Consider the following 22048-nt stretch of genomic DNA (forward strand, 5'->3'; position numbering starts at 1 on the left):
ATCCATTTCTCATTTGCAACCTCTGGTGCATTAATTATCGTATGCCATAAATCTTCCTTTATTAGTAACAATTCCACCTTTGTTTTCCATATTTGGTAATTTTTATTATTTAATTTTGCGATACTAAAACGTGTTTCCGCCATTTTTCTTTATAACACGTGCACTGGGCCCATAACCTATTAGCGAACGTGTTGGGCGGATATAAATGACGTACACGTGAATACTTATACAAACCAATATATTCAAAGTAATCAGCAAAATATAAATAATAATGAACAAATTAAACTGTATAACTATGGCAACTGAAATGTATAACTTTGTAATGGACTTTTGTAATCGGCTTTTTGCCACGATGGCACGAATCTTAGAAGCGCTTCCAGAACTTTCTTTTTTTTTCGTCTCGGTGAACTGTGGTGGGGATGGGCCGTTGCAACGCCATCTTACACTGCCCAAATCTATTAATTTATTATCCTATACATATGCATGTTCACATACATACATTCTTACATTGTAAGTAAAGAACGATATTTTAAATAAAAGGTGTTGTCTTTATGGAACAATGTATTGTCCATTTTGTTTTACAATCTTTTCCCATCTTTCAGGTAATTTTAGAATCCCGCGTTTGTAAAACTCCTCGTCTTTCTCCGCAAAGAAATGGTTCAGGTGCTGCTTGATATCCTCCTCAGAATTAAATTTCTTTCCACTTAAGGAATTCTGTAATGAACGAAACATATGGAAATCTGTCGGAGCAATATCTGGCGAATCTGGAGGATGTGGTAAAACATCCTAGCTCAGCTCCTCTAACTTTTGCCGAGTCTACAAAGATGTATGCGGTCGGGCACTATCATGGTGGAAGGCCATTCCTTTGCGATTTATCAGTTCTGGCCGTTTCTCATGAATCGCGTTGGATAATTTGTCAAGCTGGCTGCAGTATACATCCGAAGTGATGGTTATATTGCTTGCAAGCAGCTCATAGAATAGCACACCCTTATAATCCCACCACATCGAAAGCATGATTTTTTTTGGATGAAGTCCTGCTTTTCAAATGGTGTGTGGTGGTTCGGCATTCATTCTCCATGACTTTTTGCGCTTAATATATATAGACAATCCACTTTTCGTCCCTTGTAACCATTCGCTTAAGAAATGGGTCGCTTTTTTCACGTTTCATAAGCGAACTACGCACAGAAATTCGAGCAACGAGATTTGCTTCGCTCAATTCGTGCGCGACCCAAACGTCCAGTCGGCTGATGTATCCAAGTCGGTGCAAATGATTTTCTACGCTCGACTTTGATATTTTAAGAATATCTGCAATATCTCGTGTTGTATAACGTGGATTAGCATCGATTAAACGCTTTATTTGATCACCGTCAATCTCCTGCGGTCGGCCAGAGCGTGGTGTGTCGTTAAGGGAAAAATCTCCATTCCGACATCTCGCAACCCACTTTTGACATGCACGTTTCTTTATGACACTTTCCCTGAATACGTTGCATATTTTTCTGCACGTTTCAGCTGCGTTTCTTCCTTTTTTAAAGTAAAAAAGCATTATGTGTCGGAAATGCTCCTTTTGCATGCCCATCTTTAATACTATATAAAATTTGAAAATCAGAATAATTGTTCGAAAGCTATGGTTAAAATGCAAGGTTAACTTCTAACTGTTAAGCCACCTTTTGTTTTAAAGGTTTGGGCTGAAATAAATTGCATTTCAGACTACATAAAGACAACCGTTGACAAAACCCACACGAACATTTTGGCCAACCTAATATATTCTCGCTCAGCCATTCTTCAATTTGTTTATTCACCTTTTTGCGCTCTGTTGGTGCTAATCACCTTGCTCTCTGGTAAACTGGGTCCTTGTCTTTAAGGACGATTGACATTTTTATTCCTACCTTTCGCGTTCTAACCGGTGTATATTCGCGAATTAATTTTTCTATCTCCCTCTTGTGTTCCGCGCACGGTATGTGGGCGACGTCCACGCTTCGATCGGTCGCTTCCTTGAACATGTTTATCTGAAAAATCTCCGGGAGGTCACTACTTCCCGCGGACTGCTCGGACCACGGACTTATCTGTACGCTCCCCCCTCGCATCCTGACGTCTACCGCATCTAAAAAGTCTGCACCTAGTAAAAATTCGTACTCTATGATTTCGTTGGGAATCACTCGGATGACGATGGGATGTACGTTTCCGTCTACTCTTACTTTCGCTTCGAATTCGCCTAAGGTTACGTTTTCGTTTGACCCGATACCCCGGAATCTAACCTCGTTAGAACTTGACGGAGGCGAGTCCAATCTAACGTACAATTCTTTACGCATCAGACAAAGGTCACTCTCGGTGTCGATGAGCGCAGTCACTATGTAACCGTTGACCTCTACTTGTTTTTTAAATTTCGGTGGGCTCACCTTACTCGCTGCGCAACTATTCCTCCTAGTCTTTTCTCACTTTCTGGGTTATTCACCCATCAGCTGTTCGGCCGTGCGCTCGCCGCGTGTTGACGGTTTTCTCGGCGGTCACCGTCTTCGCTCGCGTCGACCAGCGAACGATTCTCTGCTCGGCTAGAATTCATGCGCGATTTAATACTTTTTTAAATGCACGGTTCCCTACATTTATATTTGTTAGAAACCAGTATGGGAGAAAGGTTTATAATGACAGGCCAGACACTTGTGTAAATGCAACTAAGATGCAAAACTATATACGTATACGTTTATTATATACAGGGTGCGCCGTTAGAATCCGGACAATAGAAGTTGTGTGTAAAAAGTTGTTTATTTAAGCCAATATAAAAAAATACAAAAAATGCTGTTATACCTCATTTAAAGGCTCCTTGCTGAGAACTTTTATTCTATATAGCCACCCTGCACCTCTATAACCTACTCGATTCTTGCTCTAAAGCGTGAGCACGCTGACTTCAATCGGTCGCGTTTCATGGCCGTGAACTCTGACTCGATAGCAGCTCGCAGGGAGTTGACGTTGGGGTGCCTGCACTTGTTAGTGTGTCTCTCGATTACGTCCCACACATAGTAGTCCAATGGGTTTAGGTCGGGACTGTTAGGAGGCCAGAAATCCCTCGACCAAAACATGTCGACATTATCAGGGTGCCAATTTTGAACAAGATGACTCGTGTGAGCTGGTGCGCCATCTTGTTGAAGTAAATGCGACCTTCTAGAAGCCATGGTCTCCATCCATGGCTTTTTTACTGTCTTCAGGACCTCCAAATAAACCTCCTTTGTCACTCTTTCACCTTTTTGGAAGAAGTGCGGCGGTATGACATCGCCCTCACTTGAGACGACGCTCAAAACGTGAACACTGGCTGGAAATTTAGTTTTGCCCACAACAGGGACATCCTCGGGATTATGGGCAAGCCAACGGTCGTTCCTCTGGTTCACTTTGGCATCCACAGTGAAAATTTTTTCATCAGAAAAAAACCTAATGTGGCCAGCAGCTTCGTGTTTTAATGAACACAGAAGCAAATTACAACGGGCAAGTCTTTTAAGCTTGGCGGCCTCGGACAGCATCTGACGGACTTTGAGAACGTAGGAGACATATCTAAGATCCTCTTGAGCGATTTGACGGACGACCGTTTCACTCACCCCCAAGACGGAGGCCAATTTTCGAAGTGAAGTCCCCGGATCTTCCAAAATCATGTCTTGAACCCTTTGAATGATTTCTGGAGTCCTTGTCGATTTTTCCCTAACCTGCACTTTTTTCGCCGGAGAAGGAGAACCCTTCTCGAAACTCTCTGAGGCTGCGTATCTCTTCGGGGTACCCGAAGAACTTTATAATTTCGACCGGCGTCCTCCCAGCGCAAAGGCTTTCTATAATCGCCGCTCTTCTATTGTATTCCGCGCTTGGCATGACGAGCTCTGTCATTTTAAGGTTATAGAATCCTTATTGACATATTTAACTAACTTCAGAGCCAATTAGCACCAACCTATGAATTCTAATATGGTGGGAACTTCAAATTCAATTCTGTCCGGATTCTAACGGCGCACATTGTATATATATATATATATTACAATAGTATCAGTAAACATGTGGTAGACGAGGTTACTCGTAGGATACAGCGTGACCAAGTGAGCCAACGACAAAACATCCGAACTAAAATCATACAACATAGCGGTGCTCACTGAAGTCCCATTCACACATCTCACACACACAGTATGCATTGACTTTTCCTAACAATATTCTACACCATCATACGATTAATATAATGTTTTCACATTATATCAATTTATCTTCTATTCAATCTATAATTCATGTAAAGTTAATAAAAATATTTCATATATTTTATAAAAATTGTTTTATATATTTTTGTAAAAATTGTATAATAATCAAATTATGTAATGTTTATTTATAACTTCAAAAAACACGAGTGCAAGACGACCCTAACCTGTACTAAAAAAATATGACAATTTGTGTTACTACTCACGGGTATTGAAAATACCCGTGGTTACTTGACTCGTTAAAAATATCAAGTGTACTACTGGTCACCCATGTTGATTCGGATCTTTCATCCTACAACGTGATTTGGGACCAGAGGAACATAAATTCATGTGACTTACCCAATCGTAGAATATAAATGCTCGGATAACGATGTTGACCATTTAAAATCATCAGCGAAGTCAGCATGGTCCTGCTGGTTTCCAGGTTCACAGACTGTAAAAAAATTGTAAGAAAACAATTTGAATCTATTGTTAAAACTATAGAGATTTTTAATTAAAAATTTGAAAGTATAAATTTATACTTATATTGTTCGCTCATGGAGCACTACCCAATAATTCTCTTCAGTAATGCACTGACTCTAAGCCCGGTAACGAAAAGTTTTAATTTCAAATTAAAAAAATAATCAAGTTTATTAGATATCAAATTAGATTACCGGGACCGAAGATCAAGATCGACAAACAAATGACTCTATTCTCGCGATTTATAAAGCAAGAAGAGCCCCAATGCTCTGGAAGTAATTTGAAATTGCTTAAGAATCACTGATTCTATTCTTGCGTTTCCCTACCACGTAAACGAGAATTTAGTCATGGTCGCTTTGACCCCGAAAAACAATTTGTTACTACGCAGCAAACACTGAAGCTACCGGCCGCATTGCGTGCGGCCAACAAATTTTCTGGAAAGAAAAAGCTGAACAGAATATTAAATGTTAGTTTATTACAGGTGGAAGGAATAGAAGATAATAAGAATTAAATCACGTTCGTCTCTCTCTGTCTATCGTATCGCTCGTTAGACTTCTTGATCGCTTCTTTCATTCTTAAAAAATCCATCCCAAAATATATTATCAAAACTAGTAATAAATTATTTGAACAAGGTGATAACAGATTTAAAATATTTAATAAAATTTAAATATCAGAGATTGATAGTATTAATAAAGGATAATATTAATACTATTTTTACACCCTTATTTGATTTTAATACTGTCGAATTTCTCGTTGCTCGCGATTTCGCGCTCCAGAGAGGCTCCAGGGGCTCTCCCCACCGACAGCTCGCGGTTCGCGACATCCGGCATCGACCGGTGATCGATTGTCTTAAAACTATTATTTAACCCAAAAAACAAAATATCGAATTTTTCAAAATTTTAGAGTCACGTAACCCCTTATGACTTATCAGTCAATTTGCCATATCCCTTGCCGCCAATCCCTTTATTGGCTTTTTTAGCAGTTCGGAGACGCGCCCCATCCTTTTTTCTACGTGCCCAACATATTCCATTTTACTCACTGGACATTCTGTTCCATATGACTCAGCTTTCAAAATCCCATGAAAAGTTTTACTCTCACCGTCACCTATATACGTAACGTATTAGGTGTGCAAATAAATTCGATGCCTTTTTTAGTGGTTTTCAACTTTTATTTAGAAAAAGAATGTACAAGATTATATCTCAAAGTACTCCCCGTTGTTTTCCTCTACTTTTTCCCGGAAGAAGGACGCTGGTGGCTGGCGATGAAGTCGTCAATACATTTTTTCAGTTCTTCGACAGAATTGAAGTGTTCGCCGGACAAAGAGTGTTGGAGGGTCCTGAACAGATGATAATCTGTCGGGGCCAGGTCTGGAAAATATGCCGCATGTTGCATGATTTCCCATACCAACGCATAGATTGTGTCTCTCGTTCCTTGTGCAACGTATGGCCGAGCGTTGTCATGTTGCAGGATCACGTGTCTGGTTCCTTGGCCTGTAAAAGGCCGTTTTCTCTCCAATTTATCGTGTAGATTCATTAATTGCTGCTGGTAATAATCTGCAGTAATTGTTTTGCCAGGTTCAAGCAGTTCATAATGTATCACGCCCTTAAAATCCCACCAAATTGAAAGCATAACTTTTTTAGTGTGGATACTGGATTTGGTGGCCATCGATGTGGAAGGTTTCCCGGGACTAACCCATGATTTCTGTCGTTTTGGATTGTCATGTAGGACCCATTTTTCGGCACCTGCTATTATCTTATGTAAGAAAATCTTCCTTTTGAAGCATGAAAGCAAAGATGCCGCCGGATCTATTCTGCGTCTCTTATTTTCTTCGCTTAATTCGTGGGGGACCCAACGCCCCAGTTTCTGAATTTTTCCCAACTTCTTCAAACGAAGAGATATCGATTGCCTTGTGGCGCCAATCAATTTCGCCAGTTCTTCTTGCGTTTGCGTTGGGTTTTCGGCGAGTACTTGTTCCAACTCTTCGTCTTCAAATTTTTTCGGTGCACCGGTGTGTTCTTGATCTTCTAAACTGAAATTCCCACTTTTAAATCTTTGATACCACTTCTTGCACGTTTTGTATGCCACAATGTCTTCACCCAGCGTTTCACAGAGCATGTGAGTGGCATCAGCAGCCGTTTTCTTCATTTGAAATGCGAAGAGAATGCAGTGTCGCAAATGATGCTTGTCGCAGGCCATGCTGTTTATGACTGATTTGTTGGCTTGGTCAATGGCACTGTAGCACTCAACGAGGTCCTTTTTAAGGTGAAGGTACACACTTTAAGACGCCACCAAGAGCGGGAAGACATTTAAATTCAAACCAAAGTTACGATGGATTAAATAAAAAGGCACCGAATTTATTTGCACACCTAATATGTACATCTCTTACCTTTATTGTACCATCTTTAAGCAGTAACTCATATCCCCTCTTTTCTGTTTGTGAGACTGACAAGAGGTTCTTTCTGATATGTGGAACATAGTATACATTGTCTGGAATTATTCTTCGTACTGAATTTCTAACATACATTTTCAATATTACCTTGCCAACACCATTAGCATGTAACATTGCCCCACTTTGCTTTTGTGGATCTGTTGCTGTATTCACCATCTCAATATTTAATTCTTTAAATGACGTGAATCAATCTCTTCTGTTGCTCACATGATATGTACAACCGCTGTCAAGAAGCCATGTATCATCTAGGGCTACAGTATTCAATGACAGCAAAAATGCAGCATTCACTTTGTTTCTTGTGTGGGATGTCTTACGTCCCTTGTTTATATGCATGCGACAATCTTTAGCAAAATGACCTATTTTATTACAGTTAAAGCATGTAAATTGCTTACCTTTGTTTCTTTCTACATCTTTATTTGGTCGTTCGTTAAATCTTTTTGTTGTATGCAATGCCTCTTTATGTTCATCGACATCATCTGCATGTCTAGAGAGTCGTCTGTCATATTCTGCCAGCAACACTTTTATAATCTCCGCAGAATTGAATTGGTCATCTGGTAAACTAGCCAGTGACATATTTAAGCTTTCATAGCTTTCAGGCAATCCAGCTAGTATTGAAAATACCCGTAGTCACTTGGCTCGTTAAAAATATCAAGTATACAACTGGTCACCCGTGTTGATTCGGATCTTTCATCCTACAACGTGATTTGGGACCAGAGGAACATAAATTCATGCGACTTGCTCAATCGTAGAATGTAAATGCTCGGATGACGATGTTGATCACTTGAAGTCATCAGCGAAGTCAGCATGGTCCTGCTGGTTTCCAGGTTCATAGACTGTAAAAAAATTGTAAGAAAACAATTTGAATCTATTGTTAAAACTATAGAGAATTTTAATTAAAAATTTGAAAGTATAAATTTATACTTATATTGTTCGCTCGTGGAGCACCACCCAATAATTCTCTTCAGTGATGCACTGACTCTAAGCCCGGTAACGAAAAGTTTTAATTTCAAATTAAAAAAATAATCAAGTTTATTAGATATTAAATTAGATTACCGCGACCGAAGATCAAGATCGACAAACAAATGACTTTATTCCCGCGATTTATAAAGCAAGAAGAGCCCCAATGCTCTGGAAGTAATTTGAAATTGCTTAAGAATCACTGATTCTATTCTTGCGTTTGCCTACCACGTAAACGAGAATTTAGTCATGGTCGCTTTGACCCCGAAAAACAATTTGTTACTACGCAGCAAACACTGAAGCTACCGGCCGCATTGCGTGCGGCCAACAAATTTTCTGGAAAGAAAAAGCTAAAAAGAATATTAAATGTTAGTTTATTACAGGTGGAAGGAATATAAGATAATAAGAATTGAATCACGCTCGTCTCTCTCTGTCTATCGTATCGCTCGTTAGACTTCTTGATCGCTTCTTTCATTCTTAAAAAATCCATCCCAAAATATATTATCAAAACTAGTAATAAATTATTTGAACAAGGTGATAACAGATTTAAAATATTTAATAAAATTTAGATATCAGAGATTGATAGTATTAATAAAAGATAATATTAATACTATTTTTACACCTTTATTTGATTTTAATACTGTCGAATTTCTCGTTGCTCGCGATTTCTTGTTGTTACAATTTCATCTTACGATGAGATTGTAAGAAGAATGCAAGAAAGCAATTAGAATTTATTTTTAAAATTCTAGAGATTTTTAATTAAAAATTTGAAAGTATAAATTTATACTTATATTGTTCGCTCGTGGAGCACCACCCAATAATTCTCTTCAGTGATGCACTGACTCTAAGCCCGGTAACGAAAAGTTTTAATTTCAAATTAAAAAAATAATCAAGTTTATTAGATATTAAATTAGATTACCGCGACCGAAGATCAAGATCGACAAACAAATGACTTTATTCCCGCGATTTATAAAGCAAGAAGAGCCCCAATGCTCTGGAAGTAATTTGAAATTGCTTAAGAATCACTGATTCTATTCTTGCGTTTGCCTACCACGTAAACGAGAATTTAGTCATGGTCGCTTTGACCCCGAAAAACAATTTGTTACTACGCAGCAAACACTGAAGCTACCGGCCGCATTGCGTGCGGCCAACAAATTTTCTGGAAAGAAAAAGCTAAAAAGAATATTAAATGTTAGTTTATTACAGGTGGAAGGAATATAAGATAATAAGAATTGAATCACGCTCGTCTCTCTCTGTCTATCGTATCGCTCGTTAGACTTCTTGATCGCTTCTTTCATTCTTAAAAAATCCATCCCAAAATATATTATCAAAACTAGTAATAAATTATTTGAACAAGGTGATAACAGATTTAAAATATTTAATAAAATTTAGATATCAGAGATTGATAGTATTAATAAAAGATAATATTAATACTATTTTTACACCTTTATTTGATTTTAATACTGTCGAATTTCTCGTTGCTCGCGATTTCTTGTTGTTACAATTTCATCTTACGATGAGATTGTAAGAAGGATGCAAGAAAGCAATTAGAATTTATTTTTAAAATTCTAGAGATTTTTAATTAAAAATTTGAAAGTATAAATTTATACTTATATTGTTCGCTCATGGAGCACCGCCCAATAATTCTCGTCAGTGGTGCACTGACTCTAATCCCGGTAACGAAAAGTTTTAATTTCAAATTAAAAAAATAATCAAGTTTATTAGATATTAAATTAGATTACCGCGACCGAAGATCAAGATCGACGAACAAATGACTCTATTCTCGCGATTTATAAAGCAAGAAGAGCCCCAATGCTCTGGAAGTAATTTGAAATTGCTTAAGAATCACTGATTCTATTCTTGCGTTTCCCTACCACGTAAACGAGAATTTAGTCATGGTCGCTTTGACCCCGAAAAACAATCTGTTACTACGCAGCAAACACTGATGTTACCGGCCGCATTGCGTGCGGCCAACAAATTTTCTGGAAAGAAAAAGCTGAAAAGAAAGGGACAGGAGACAAGAAATACAACAAGCACACGTGTGCTTTTCCTATCAGTTTTCTTTGTTTTTCTCTTCTTATTTACTGTTCGTCACAGAAATACTGCTTTACTTAGAACTGTTATATGTGTAGTTCGTTGCGACTAACCATAAAAGGTCACATGCTTCGAAGGCGAAATATTCTCAAACGGTGTGAATTTTGACAATAAAATATCCGCGAAAGTAATTACTTTGAAGTGATTATTCAATGTATAAATAGTATATCTTCAAGTTTCATAGTTAGAGTTGTAAGCATGATTATATTTATTTTATCGAATGTCAGAATGTCAGAATGTATATTTCAACTACGCAGTTTCTAGGGTTTCTTAAACTTGCAATAAAATATATATGGAAATTGCAATTATAACAATTCATAAAGACAGAAATGTAAATAATCAATTAAAGAAATAACACTCGGAAATATTCAATCGCGATCGGAATACAGTTAAATATAAACCATTCCAATTTATCGTTAACTTTTACCGACGTTATTTTCAAGTATCGCACTATCGAAAATACTTTGATATTATATATCGAAAAGGGTAAAATGTTCATTAACCATCTTCATGATTCATCTTGTTAAAAGGATCTTTTTGAAGAACTTTTAGATTGATATACAGTGACTCGCATTAATATTCGGACACCATGCTGTGTGCGAGATTATTGCTCTATATATTTGTTTACACTAGTGTTATTGAATTGTTTTTTTCGTAATATATTAAAACACTTATTGTAGTTAGTAGAAACATAAACTTTATTTATTTCACACACATAATTTTTTGCAAAATAAGTGATAAAGTCAAGAATGTCGAAATTTAACATCGCAAAAATATTCGGACAGTGAATAACTTACATAAATTTTATATAAAATATACATATTTTTTGAACAGTATTAATATTTTGTAGTTTGACCCTTTTGTCTTATTACTTCCTGTAATCGTTTGGGCATATTTGTTATAATTTTATTTAAATATTCCTGTGTTATACATTTCCATTCTTGTAATAAACGTTCTTTTAATTCTTTTATTGTTTTTATGGGTGTTGTTCGAATTTTACGATCCAATTGATTCCATAAATTCTCAATAGGATTTAAATCTGGCGATTGAGGCGGAGGGTGTAACACTTTAGGACAGTTATATAGTAAGTATTCCTGAACGATTCTCGATTTATGCTTAGGATCGTTGTCCTGATAAAACTTAAAACTATTGCGTATGTTCATATTAACAGCACTTTTGATTAAATTTTGTTTCAATAAGTCTAAATATTTCATCTTATCTAAAATGCCGTCGATAAAAACTAGTTCACCAACACCTGCAGTTGAGATGCAACCCCACACCACTACACTGCCATCGCCGTGTTTCACTGTTGCTCTCAAATTTTTTAATTTCAATTCTTCGTTGACTTTACGTCATATCGTTCTTCGTCCATCTGACCCAAAAAGATTAAATTTGCTTTCATCCGCAAATATTACATTGTTCCACCATATTTGGCCTTTAGAAACGTAGTCTTTAGCAAAATTTAATCGTTTCTTACGATTCACTTCGTTTATGTATGGTTTTCTTCGTGGAACCCTGCCGTTGTATCCATGGTTTTTTAATACCCGACGCACTGTGTCGGGATGCACTTTCTTTCCAGATTTTTGGAATAATTCGGCAGCTAGTTTTATAGCACTTTTTTTAGGATCATTCTTTATTTTTCTAACAATCTTGCGTTCTTCGCGAGAATCTAATAATTTTGGACGTCCCTTTTGCCGAATTGAATCGATTCGATCTTCATGAATATACCTGTGTACAATATCTGCTACAGTACTCTTGCTTACATTTAGCAATTTGGCTATTTCTCGATATGATTTTCCCTTTTCTTTGTGGTAAATAACCAGTTGTCGAATTTCAAAGGATGTATTTTTGCCTTTTCGTCCCATATTCACTAATAATACGTCTACTATTAACGAAGTCAATAACAGTACTGACTCTTGGATGCACGCTAGACGTTATGTTTACAAACAATGTACACTAGCAAAATAACCGACTGGATCCAACGACTTACTACAGCCAATAAACTGTTGTGTCCGAATATTTTTGCGATGTTAAATTTCGACATTCTTGACTTTATCACGTATTTTGCAAAAAACTATGTGTGTGAAATAAATAAAGTTTATGTTTCTACTAACTACAATAAGTGTTTTAATATATTACGAAAAAAACAATTCAATAACACTAGTGTAAACAAATATATAGAGCAATAATCTCGCACACAGCATGGTGTCCGAATATTAATGCGAGTCACTTTATCTCCTTAAGCGCATTCCAGGCCTCTGCAGACGTTTCAGCTCGTTTTATATAATTTAGTTGATTCGATTGTACACTTAACCTTATCAAGTCCAATGGCTTTTCATCTATGGAAGTCCACTGGGCAGCATTCGCTTCTTGCTTTATAATTTCCTTATTTACATATGTACTTCCATAAATCATTATATCTAAGAACAGACCTCATTTGCACTTTCCGTATTTCATAATTAGTGCTGTTCAGTTTGTGAATTTGTTCAATCTTTCCAACATTCATCTCGACTTGACTTTCACGCGTACGTCGCTAACCTCACTTTTCGCACGTGGTTTCTACACTTACTTTTCCCGGTTTACTTTTCATACACTATTGGGTCCTGGGCCCATAACCTGTTAGAAGGATTGCATTGCACGTGATTTGGAATGAATAAAAATGGTTTATTTAATTAAAGATTGAACACACTATACAAACAGATTGTATAGCCACACCTATACCGCAAGCCGCGTAAAACCGCACGCCACCACCGCGCCACGCGAGCAAAACCAAAGAAGCAGCGGGGAGCGTCCGAATGCTCCGTTAACCTGCGAATGTTCGAATCTGGAAGCGGAAGTTATCATTCTGTTTAACACATCTAAACACTAATTGATTATAAAATTATATATCATGCTTGCACCGAATAAATATGAATATATATCTTACTCTTTGTTGTAATTGTTTAAACATTACCAATACTCCCTTCGAAAGTCGGGTTGTCTGCCATCTATCATGGCGTCGTTTACGTGCCAATAAAACTTTCCATGGCGTCGAATTTCAATTAGAGACTGTAACAGAAATAAAATACAAATTAAATTATAATTATACAATTGTTTAAAGACCTAACCACCCTTATGGGATTATTCTGGTCTAACAGGGGTCCGGATTACGAGGGAAAGGACTCTGGGAAAAAGTATTAAAAAATCGATGCACTTAAATTTGTATAATTTAATTTAACTTTTATTTTATCCTTTAATAAAAGAAAAAAAGGAAAAAAACCGCCTAGACGTTGGCCAGACGTCTGGGGGGAAAAACCTGCCGGCTGCTATCGGCCCAGCTCGCGATGTGTTGTTCTGTAACAAGGAAAGACAAGGCTGGGTTTAAATACCTAGTAACGCTTGTCGCGTTGCCCGTCTCGCTTTATCTCGCACGCGCCTGTCTGTGTTGGTCGCACTCAAGAGCGGGGATTACAGATACTGCTCGAACTGAGCTATGCTTAGTGGACTGTATATATGAACGTTCTTATAAATCGAGAACCGTTCTATCGTTGTACGGATGAAGAGATTTCATTTCTCAATTCTCCGCTTTTTTCGCGATGGTTGAATGCCGCAGGAAAGGACAACAGGCGGAGGTTGTAAGGCTCCAAATGTTGTCCAAACCGCAGTTTCTCACCATTTTCTGCGTACAAGACGCGGTGTGGTGTAGCCCTTAACGGCGCACGTAGCGTCTTACGTTTAAAGGAGTATACACCACGGTACTCATTATGCGTTGCACTACGCATAGGGTAACGTACTCACTGGCGGTCGAGGAGCGTTGCTCGAGCAGGTCGAGAGCTAGGAAGTCCGGAATTTCTTAGCTCCGACTGGAGAAACGACGAGCCCACGTAGGGTATCGGTCAGAGACCACCCTAGGGGTGTTATACAAAACCGTGCGGACAATTCAACTTGTCGCACGACCGCGTCAAGTGCAGCAATCCGTGCGACAAATATTCTTACACGACCGTGTAACCCAAACGTCACGTGAAGAAAATCAGCCTCACACGACCGCGTCAAATGCAGCAGTCCGTGGAGAAATCAGTATTGAGTAGGCCGTAGCCACTGGCCGAAATTGGACTTCCGACGACCGCTGGTTGCAGCGAGACGTTGGAAAGTCAGCCTCACGACCGCGTCAAATGCAGCAGTCCGTGATATTGCCAGCCTCGCACGACCGCGTCAAATGCAGCAGTCCGTGGAGTCGTCAGTACTGATTGGGCCGTAGCCCTTGGCTGGGACTGGAGTTTCGACACACGAGAAACGAGGATTTTCTTTTAAATTTAGATTGAAATCTCGCCAAGCGGGAACCGAATTTTTCTCCATTCCCTCACACGACAGCGTAGCTCGAGCGTCACGTGCTATTCGGCAAGATTGTACAGTCAATAATCGCGGCTGATAAAATGCTTCACCGATTTAATTAATTATGAGCAGTAATTTAACATTCTCAACGAAAGGTTCGAGTGTTCTTAGAATCATTTTTCGGAGAATCTGGTTTCGTTGCGGAGCGGAATCGTTTGTCGATTTGCTCGCTGCGGGGACCAGCTGTCAAGTGTCGATGCTAAGAAGCAAACAGACATCCGCAGTCGCGGCCACGAGAGGGGAAATCACCCCCTCGCGGCGCTATCCCTGCTCTTCGATGTCTATCTCTTCTTAATTTCAATATTCCGCTACCCTCTCTGTTTATGGATCTTCGATGATCGATCCCAAGTAAACGTGTTGGGTCAATCACGTGACTGAGAGCAGGCAAAACTCGTGTATGGTTTTTCTAACCTGTATCGTTCCGTGTACCGATCTACGCATCAGAGAATCTCTGGAATGTCGCGTACACGAAAAACAATACCGTACGAGAAATTTATGATTCTCAGTTATAATTCACGTTAAATTCAATATTTCTCTAAACGGTTCTCAAATCCGTCAATTAACGCGTTATTTAAATAACAATAATTGATAATAATGAGGAAATATCAAAAGGTTAGAAATACTTACTTCGTTGGTCGCGAAACGCCGACACGTCTTGACATGTTTTAACATGCTTATTATTTCTTGTATTTCGAAAAGGAATTTCTTGATTTCGAATTCCAATAAGAGACAGAAACGAAATAAAGATCCATTAAAGTACATAAACGATTATTATAATTAAGTAATGATTAAATCGAAACCATATTGCAAGAGATCGTAATTATGGGTTGTTCGGAAAGTTCCCGCCGATTTTTAGGGTAAATTAAAATCGAAAAAAATTAGACTGACAATTTAGTTTATTCAATTATGTATGCACCATTTTGTTCGATAACCTTTTGCCATCTACTGGATAGTTTCATTATCCCCCTCTCGTAAAATGTTCTTGGTTTGTTATTGAAAAACTTCTCCAGGTGCTGTTTGCAGTCCTCTAATGAATTGAAATTTTTTCCGTCAAGCGAATTTTGCAAGGAGCGGAACAAATGGTAGTCGAAAGGTGCTATGTTAGGACTGTATGGAGGGTGCGGTAAGACATCCCAGCCAAACTCCAACAACTTTTGGCGGGTAGCTAAAGACACATGCGGTCGCGCATTGTCGTGATGAAACACGACGCTCTTCCGATTCGCAATTTCTGGACGTTTTTGTTCAATTGCCGTCTTCAATTTATCAAGTTGAGAACAATACTTTTCCGAATCTATCGTTTCATTATTTGGTAAAAGCTCATAATATAAGACTCCTTTCCAATCCCACCAGATACAGAGCATTACCTTCTTCGGATGAAGACCGGCTTTTGGGGTGACTAAAAGTGGTTCATCACGCTTTTCCCAGGACCTTTTACGCTGAACATTTTTATAAATTATCCACTTCTCATCACCCGTCACTAATTGCTTTAGAAATGGCGTCTCCTCGTTGCGCTTGTAAAGCAAGTCGCAAATGGAGATGCGGTCCAACAGATTTTTCTCCGTTAGATCGTGCGGAACCCATACATCAAGGCGGTTTACATAACCAAGCTTCACGGTATGATCGTGTATGGTTGATTTTGATTGATTTAGCGTTCCTGCTAATTGACGTAATGTCGAGCGTGGGTTGTTCTCGATTTCTGTTCTAATCATATCTTCGTCTGTGGTGGACGGACTACCTGGGCGTTCTTGATCTTCCAGGTCGAAATTTCCAGCTTTAAACCGAGCAAACCACTTTCGCACAGTTCTTTCGGCTACAGTATCTTCGCCATAAACAGCGCATATCTTATTTGCCGCTTGCGTGGCATTTTTGCCCTTTCGGAAAAAGAAAAGCATTAAATGCCTATAATGCACTTTATTTGCCACCATATTCTAAGGCGTACAAAACTGATAAAAATGAACGAATCGTAACTGAACTTTTTTCCAAATATGACTGAAGCTATCTCTTTTAGAATATGTACACATGTCATTTGTTTTCAATAATTGTGATATATTCAGTCAGGTCTCTCGCGCTACCTACCGAAAATCGGCACGAACTTTCCGGACAACCCAATATTTTGTGTAGGCCTTTGCTTGCGACACTGATCTTCGCACCCGTGTCAAAAAATACACTGCCCGGATGGCCATGTATTCGGACGGCGACCAATGGTCGTGGCCATTCAGCAAGTATTCAAAATCTTCTCTACTCATTCGTGTAAAGTTTTTAAATAAAGCTTCATCATCAGCAACCATCTTACGGAAAAATTCTTTTTGAGATTCTTCACCTTCAACAAATAAATGTCTTCTCCATCATCTTGATTTTTTCTCTGTTTCCTTCGATTATTTAAAGCTATTGCCTAATATGCAGCTGCAGCTATGGTTTTTAATTTCAAGTGATACTTTATCACTTTTTATGTTAAATAGTTATTAATTCTAAAGCTTCTGCTTCTAATGGCCTAACTTTTTTACGGCATGATTTTATTCTAATACTCGATATGTGTGTAGTCGATGTAATATATCTTCATTTGTGCACAATCTTGTATTTTTCCGTGTATTACTATATCTGATGCGTTTGAAATCCTTGTGACGCATTTCCTGGGTAACTCCTCTGAAAGTTGCCCTATTAGCAACATCACATTTTTGTATGATTTTCGCCCCATGTATTAGTAATTCATGAACTGATGCTGGCATATATTAATAATAATAGCATAATTATTAATATAATTACGGCGAGACTTTAGTCCGTGACAAATAAAATTGGTTTGGAGGGGAGGAGTGCGGCGAGACTCAAGGCAAGCCTAAAGTCTCGTCGCGGATGGCCCCTCCGCCTTATGCATGCCAGTCAGAATAGAGTTGGGTGACTCATCACGCTCCTGCTGTTCTTCCTTGCACTTGCTGCAGCGGTGCTGCCAGCAGGTATGAATCGCCTCAATAGCCAGGATCTTCGGACACCTCTCGGTGAATCTTGAGGGGCAAGTTGAATGGTCATATCTTTCGGGGACTGGCATATGACAAAGTCCGCTGCGCATACCGAATACTTGGTCGCAGCTTTATGACAAACCTCCGAGGAATGACTCCCACGAGCCTCGGACCAGTTTGATATACCGTCGCGTCCCGATCTGGCGTGACAGGAAAATAAAGCCTGCACTGGACTAGCGTGGAATGCCCCGAAATAATCTCCCATTGGGCCGAAATAAAGCACCAGGCTTTGTTAGCAATCTCACGTAGGAACACGTTCCAGCCTGCATCTCCGCAACTCGGTGTTGGGCGTCATTTGCACGTTCTGGAATTTCCTGTTTTACCAACTGATGGTAACTTATCGGCTGCACTTTTTAAAAACGATCACTTCACACTTCGCGAGCGGCTAAGCTAACTAGGTGCAAATGCTTTTAGCGGTCGACCATGCCCGCAGACCACGGCAAGGTAGCATTCAACTGGGGGTCCCTATACTGCGAGTCCCAGTTCAGGAAAACTATTGACTAAGTCATAGTCACGTATCGGGGGGAAGAGAAAATAGCGGGAGGTTACTTCGCAAACGGTGGAGATAACCGCTTAGGTCCGGCTCAACCCGGATAAAATTGGTTTGGTGGAGAGGAGTGCCGTAATTATACAGGGTGGGACAAAAGTCGCGAATCAATTTAAAATAAGAATAATTTAAAAAATATTTGACTTAAAATTTATTTCTTTTCAAAATAATAAAGTATAATTCATGGAGATTTTTTTAAGCTAAGTATGAAAGATTATGTCACGTAGGTGCTCGCCATTTTTGGCTTCACAAAGTTGGGCTCTTTTAAGAACATTTTCCATGACTTTTGTGAGAGTATCTGACATTAAGTTCCTTATTTCGATTCGAATGTTTTCCTTCAGCTGTTCAAGGATCCTTGGCTTATTAGCGTACACCTTCTCCTTAACTCTTTCAGTGCCAGGCATTTTACGGAGTACATGCGAAGAATGCCACAAGCCGATTTGATATGCGCGTTTATATGAATAGCTTTATAAGGAACAAAATTCTGATTTCCAGGAAGAAAATTTTACTATTTGTTTGTCTGAAACTTAAAAAATATAGAATATAATGTTGTACAGCAAAATTGTTACTTATAAAATATGTTTAACTATAAAACTTTTATATACTTGTGTGTATATAGATTATACAAACTTTGAACTTAACAAGCAACATAATATTTTAGGAATTACATTTATATTGTGGAAAGCATGTACCATGCAGACCCTTCTTGCAAATTGAATATATCGTTCGTGTTCTTCGCTTTCCGCCGTCATCTTTATTCCTCGTACTGCATAAGCAACAGTCTTTCTCCTTTTTTCCTGGTAATTTTTCCAGTTTGTTGGATTCCGCACCGCTGCTTTTCATCGCACTTTTGCATTCTTTTGCAAGAGTTTCCACAAAATTAATCATAAAACGGAAATGAGTAATAGGCCTTTCCTTAGAGGGGAGACTTTCTTTGTAAATGATGTAACTGTTGAGCATGATTCTCGAAAACACATTGAAGCATACATTTTTCCAGTATTTTACTGTCCGCCTTTCACCAGATAAGTATATATAATATTATAAACAGTACCTTGTAGTAGTATAATATATGATCTTAAAACTGTATCTCTGCTGTTCCTCTTGTATTTACCAAGAGTAATTGTGAAATCCTATCAGCGAAATGAAACCCACTTTGAAAATTGTAATGTTCATTATCTATTAAATTGTACAAAAATAGAAAACCTATTTAGTATTTAATAATGCGTGGATTCGCCCTTATTCTCCATCACCTCCAGCATCCGTTTCGGCAAAGAACAATACAGTTTCCTAATATAATCTAGTGACATGTTTCTCCATTCTTCTACAAGGCACTTTTTTAATTCGTTAATATTTTCAAATTGCCTATTTTCCTTATAAACGGCTTTGCTTAGTTTGCTCCAATAGTTTTCAATTATGTTTAAGTTGGGGGAGCATGCAGGTCAGTCCAAAACTGCTATATTTTTTTTTGAAAAATATTCTTTCACAACCTTGGCGGTGTGAACTGCTGCATTATCTTGCTGAAAGATAAAATCTTCTCTCGCAATATGTGTTGCGTACTTAGCAATTTGTTTCTGTATCAAATCACGATAAGTTCTAGCATTCATTTTGCTGTTAATTGATATTAAATCAGTCTTTCCATTGTACTCAATACTTGCCCAAAGCATAATACTACCTCCACCCATTTGACGTCGTATTTGTGACAATTTTTTTTTTCGTACATCACGGTAATAAAAATTGAATCCATCTGGGCCATCTAAATTAAATTTCTTTTCGTCTGTAAATATAACTTTCCTCCTTGTCTTGTTCCACCGTATATGTTCTTTGGCAAAATGTAACCGATACTCCTTGTGATTCTCCTTTAGGGCTGGTCTTCATCTACATACCTGACATTCCGAGGATTAGTTTTTATAGCAACTTTTTCAGCAATTTCACGTGACGTGAGAAGCAAATTTGATGCAGCACGTAAAATTGCACGTTTTTCACGAGTGGTAATCGCGGAAGGTCTCCCACTACTTTTTTTTATTCCATAATTATTCACATCTTTCAATAAATTATAAATAATTTTCCAACTTTTGCTGACAATTGTTGCAATTTTAATTTCTTCACTGTTGAGCTATTTTCCACGTCCCATTGTTTTAATAGAAATTTGTAAGATTTCTAATGAAATTCTACTTTGTGTGACGTCTACATCACTCGGAATACACAGAAATACTAAGGAATAGAAACAAAATGCTCGGTGTGCTATCATTTCGCCGACCGGATTTCACAATTATTGTTGATAAATACAAAAGGAATAGCGGAGATACAGTTTTAAGGTCATATATTATACTATTACAAGGTACTGTTGATATGCCATTCGCCAAACTAGGGAGATTCCGACTCTATCCATGGGAATTTAATGATAACACACATGTGTCATTTTTTTGTCCAAGGGTGTATTCTCGCGTTTGCCTAACACCGTAAACGACAACGTACTTGGGGTTACTTTGCCCTGAGAAACAAATTTGTTGCTATGCACAATCACTGAATCTACCGGCCGCATTACGCGCGGCCAATGAATTGTTGGTTTGCTCTTAATGACTGCAGAGCGACTGCCGACGCTCAACTACGGCGCTCATACTCACAGATACCACACGTCCGTCTACACGTGTAATTGCTCACACGAATTTCCTGGAAAGAAACAGCTGAAAAGAAAGGGACAGGAGACAAATACAACAAGCACACGTGTGTTTTTCCTATCAGTTTTTTCTTCTTCTTTTTCTTACTAGAATTTGGCAACAGAAATATTGCTTTATTTACAAAGAACCTTCGCACACGGTTCGGCTTCGATTTTGATGAAACTTCGTACACTTATAAAGCAGCTAAAAATAAACGACACGTATTTTTTTAGCTGTGGTAACTCGAGTTTAAGGAGTGAAACCACCCCTTGAAGTTTTGGCTCGAGACGGCTATCTCGAAAACGGAAAGACATACGAAAGAATTATTAATGGGCGAGGTTAATGGTTTCTTATGTACAATAACATGGTGTTAAAAAATTTAACAAAATACAATTTTTTCATAACAAAAAAAAATTTATTAACTTAATTTTTCATTTTATTGAAATATAAAGATTTCTTAGATCATGCGCATTTAATTATTGCTACGTCACCGCAAATATGGCAGCTTGTTTCATTTTTAACAGAATAGCAGTACTCAACAGGATTGTGGAATGCATTTGGTTTTTCATCTATGTATCTGGATTTATACCAGGAATATTTAATAAAATTTTGGAACCTTGGCGATGAAAATTGATTTTGGACCAGAGATTGAAATTTAATTATATTATTCCTAGCGTAGAGATTAATGCCGTGATTTAAAACGAGAACTATATCGGAAAATCGGCGGACTAAATTTTTCCAAATGTGGAAACATCCAGTAGTTGAACATACTTTGTTCCACCTTTTGGTATTATACCAAACTTCGTTTACCGTCTTCTTACAGTGACCACTCCAGGAATCAAGAATTAGAACTGTTGCGGACCCAGTATTTGCGAAGTAAATCTCTCTTAACCAGGTCTTGAAATGGTCCGTAGTTAATTTTTCTGACTTTGAAGCTGCAAGATATACATTGTCAGGGCGAAATAAATGTTGTTTCACAATCGGCTCGAAATATCCTGTACTCTTTTTCAGTACAATAAATAATGGTGACAGTAATTGTCCATCAGCTGAAATGGTTGGCTGGATAGTTTAATTATGAGTGGTGGATGACGCTGATTGAACACCTCCTTCTACGATTTTTATACCTTCTTCAGCCAAAGTGCGCCCTGAATGTAATTCCAAATTAAAACCACTTTGATCGGAATTGTATACATTGCGTGGTTCATTTCGGGCTATATATGATTTTACTTCATTCACGAATGCGCTGCATTGCAAATGAATATCGTCTTCTCGATTTACTATAT

At 38.2% G+C, this 22048-nt stretch overlaps 1 protein-coding gene and 1 pseudogene across 1 annotated transcript; both read right to left on the reverse strand.

Moving 5' to 3' along the window:
* Window positions 1–549: 549 nt before the first annotated feature.
* On the reverse strand, window positions 550–4623 carry LOC143348208 (uncharacterized). The gene is given in 7 exon segments (XM_076778190.1): window positions 550–714; window positions 1887–2116; window positions 3073–3118; window positions 3120–3322; window positions 3488–3750; window positions 3752–3881; window positions 4557–4623. Coding segments are annotated over 7 exon segments (1104 nt in total).
* A 10820-nt stretch (window positions 4624–15443) lies between these two features.
* On the reverse strand, window positions 15444–16472 carry LOC143348217 (histone-lysine N-methyltransferase SETMAR pseudogene; annotated as a pseudogene).
* Between the last annotated feature and the right edge of the window lie 5576 nt (window positions 16473–22048).

Source organism: Colletes latitarsis, chromosome 11 (genome assembly GCF_051014445.1).
Source record: "Colletes latitarsis isolate SP2378_abdomen chromosome 11, iyColLati1, whole genome shotgun sequence".
Classification (NCBI taxonomy): Eukaryota; Metazoa; Arthropoda; class Insecta; order Hymenoptera; family Colletidae; genus Colletes; species Colletes latitarsis.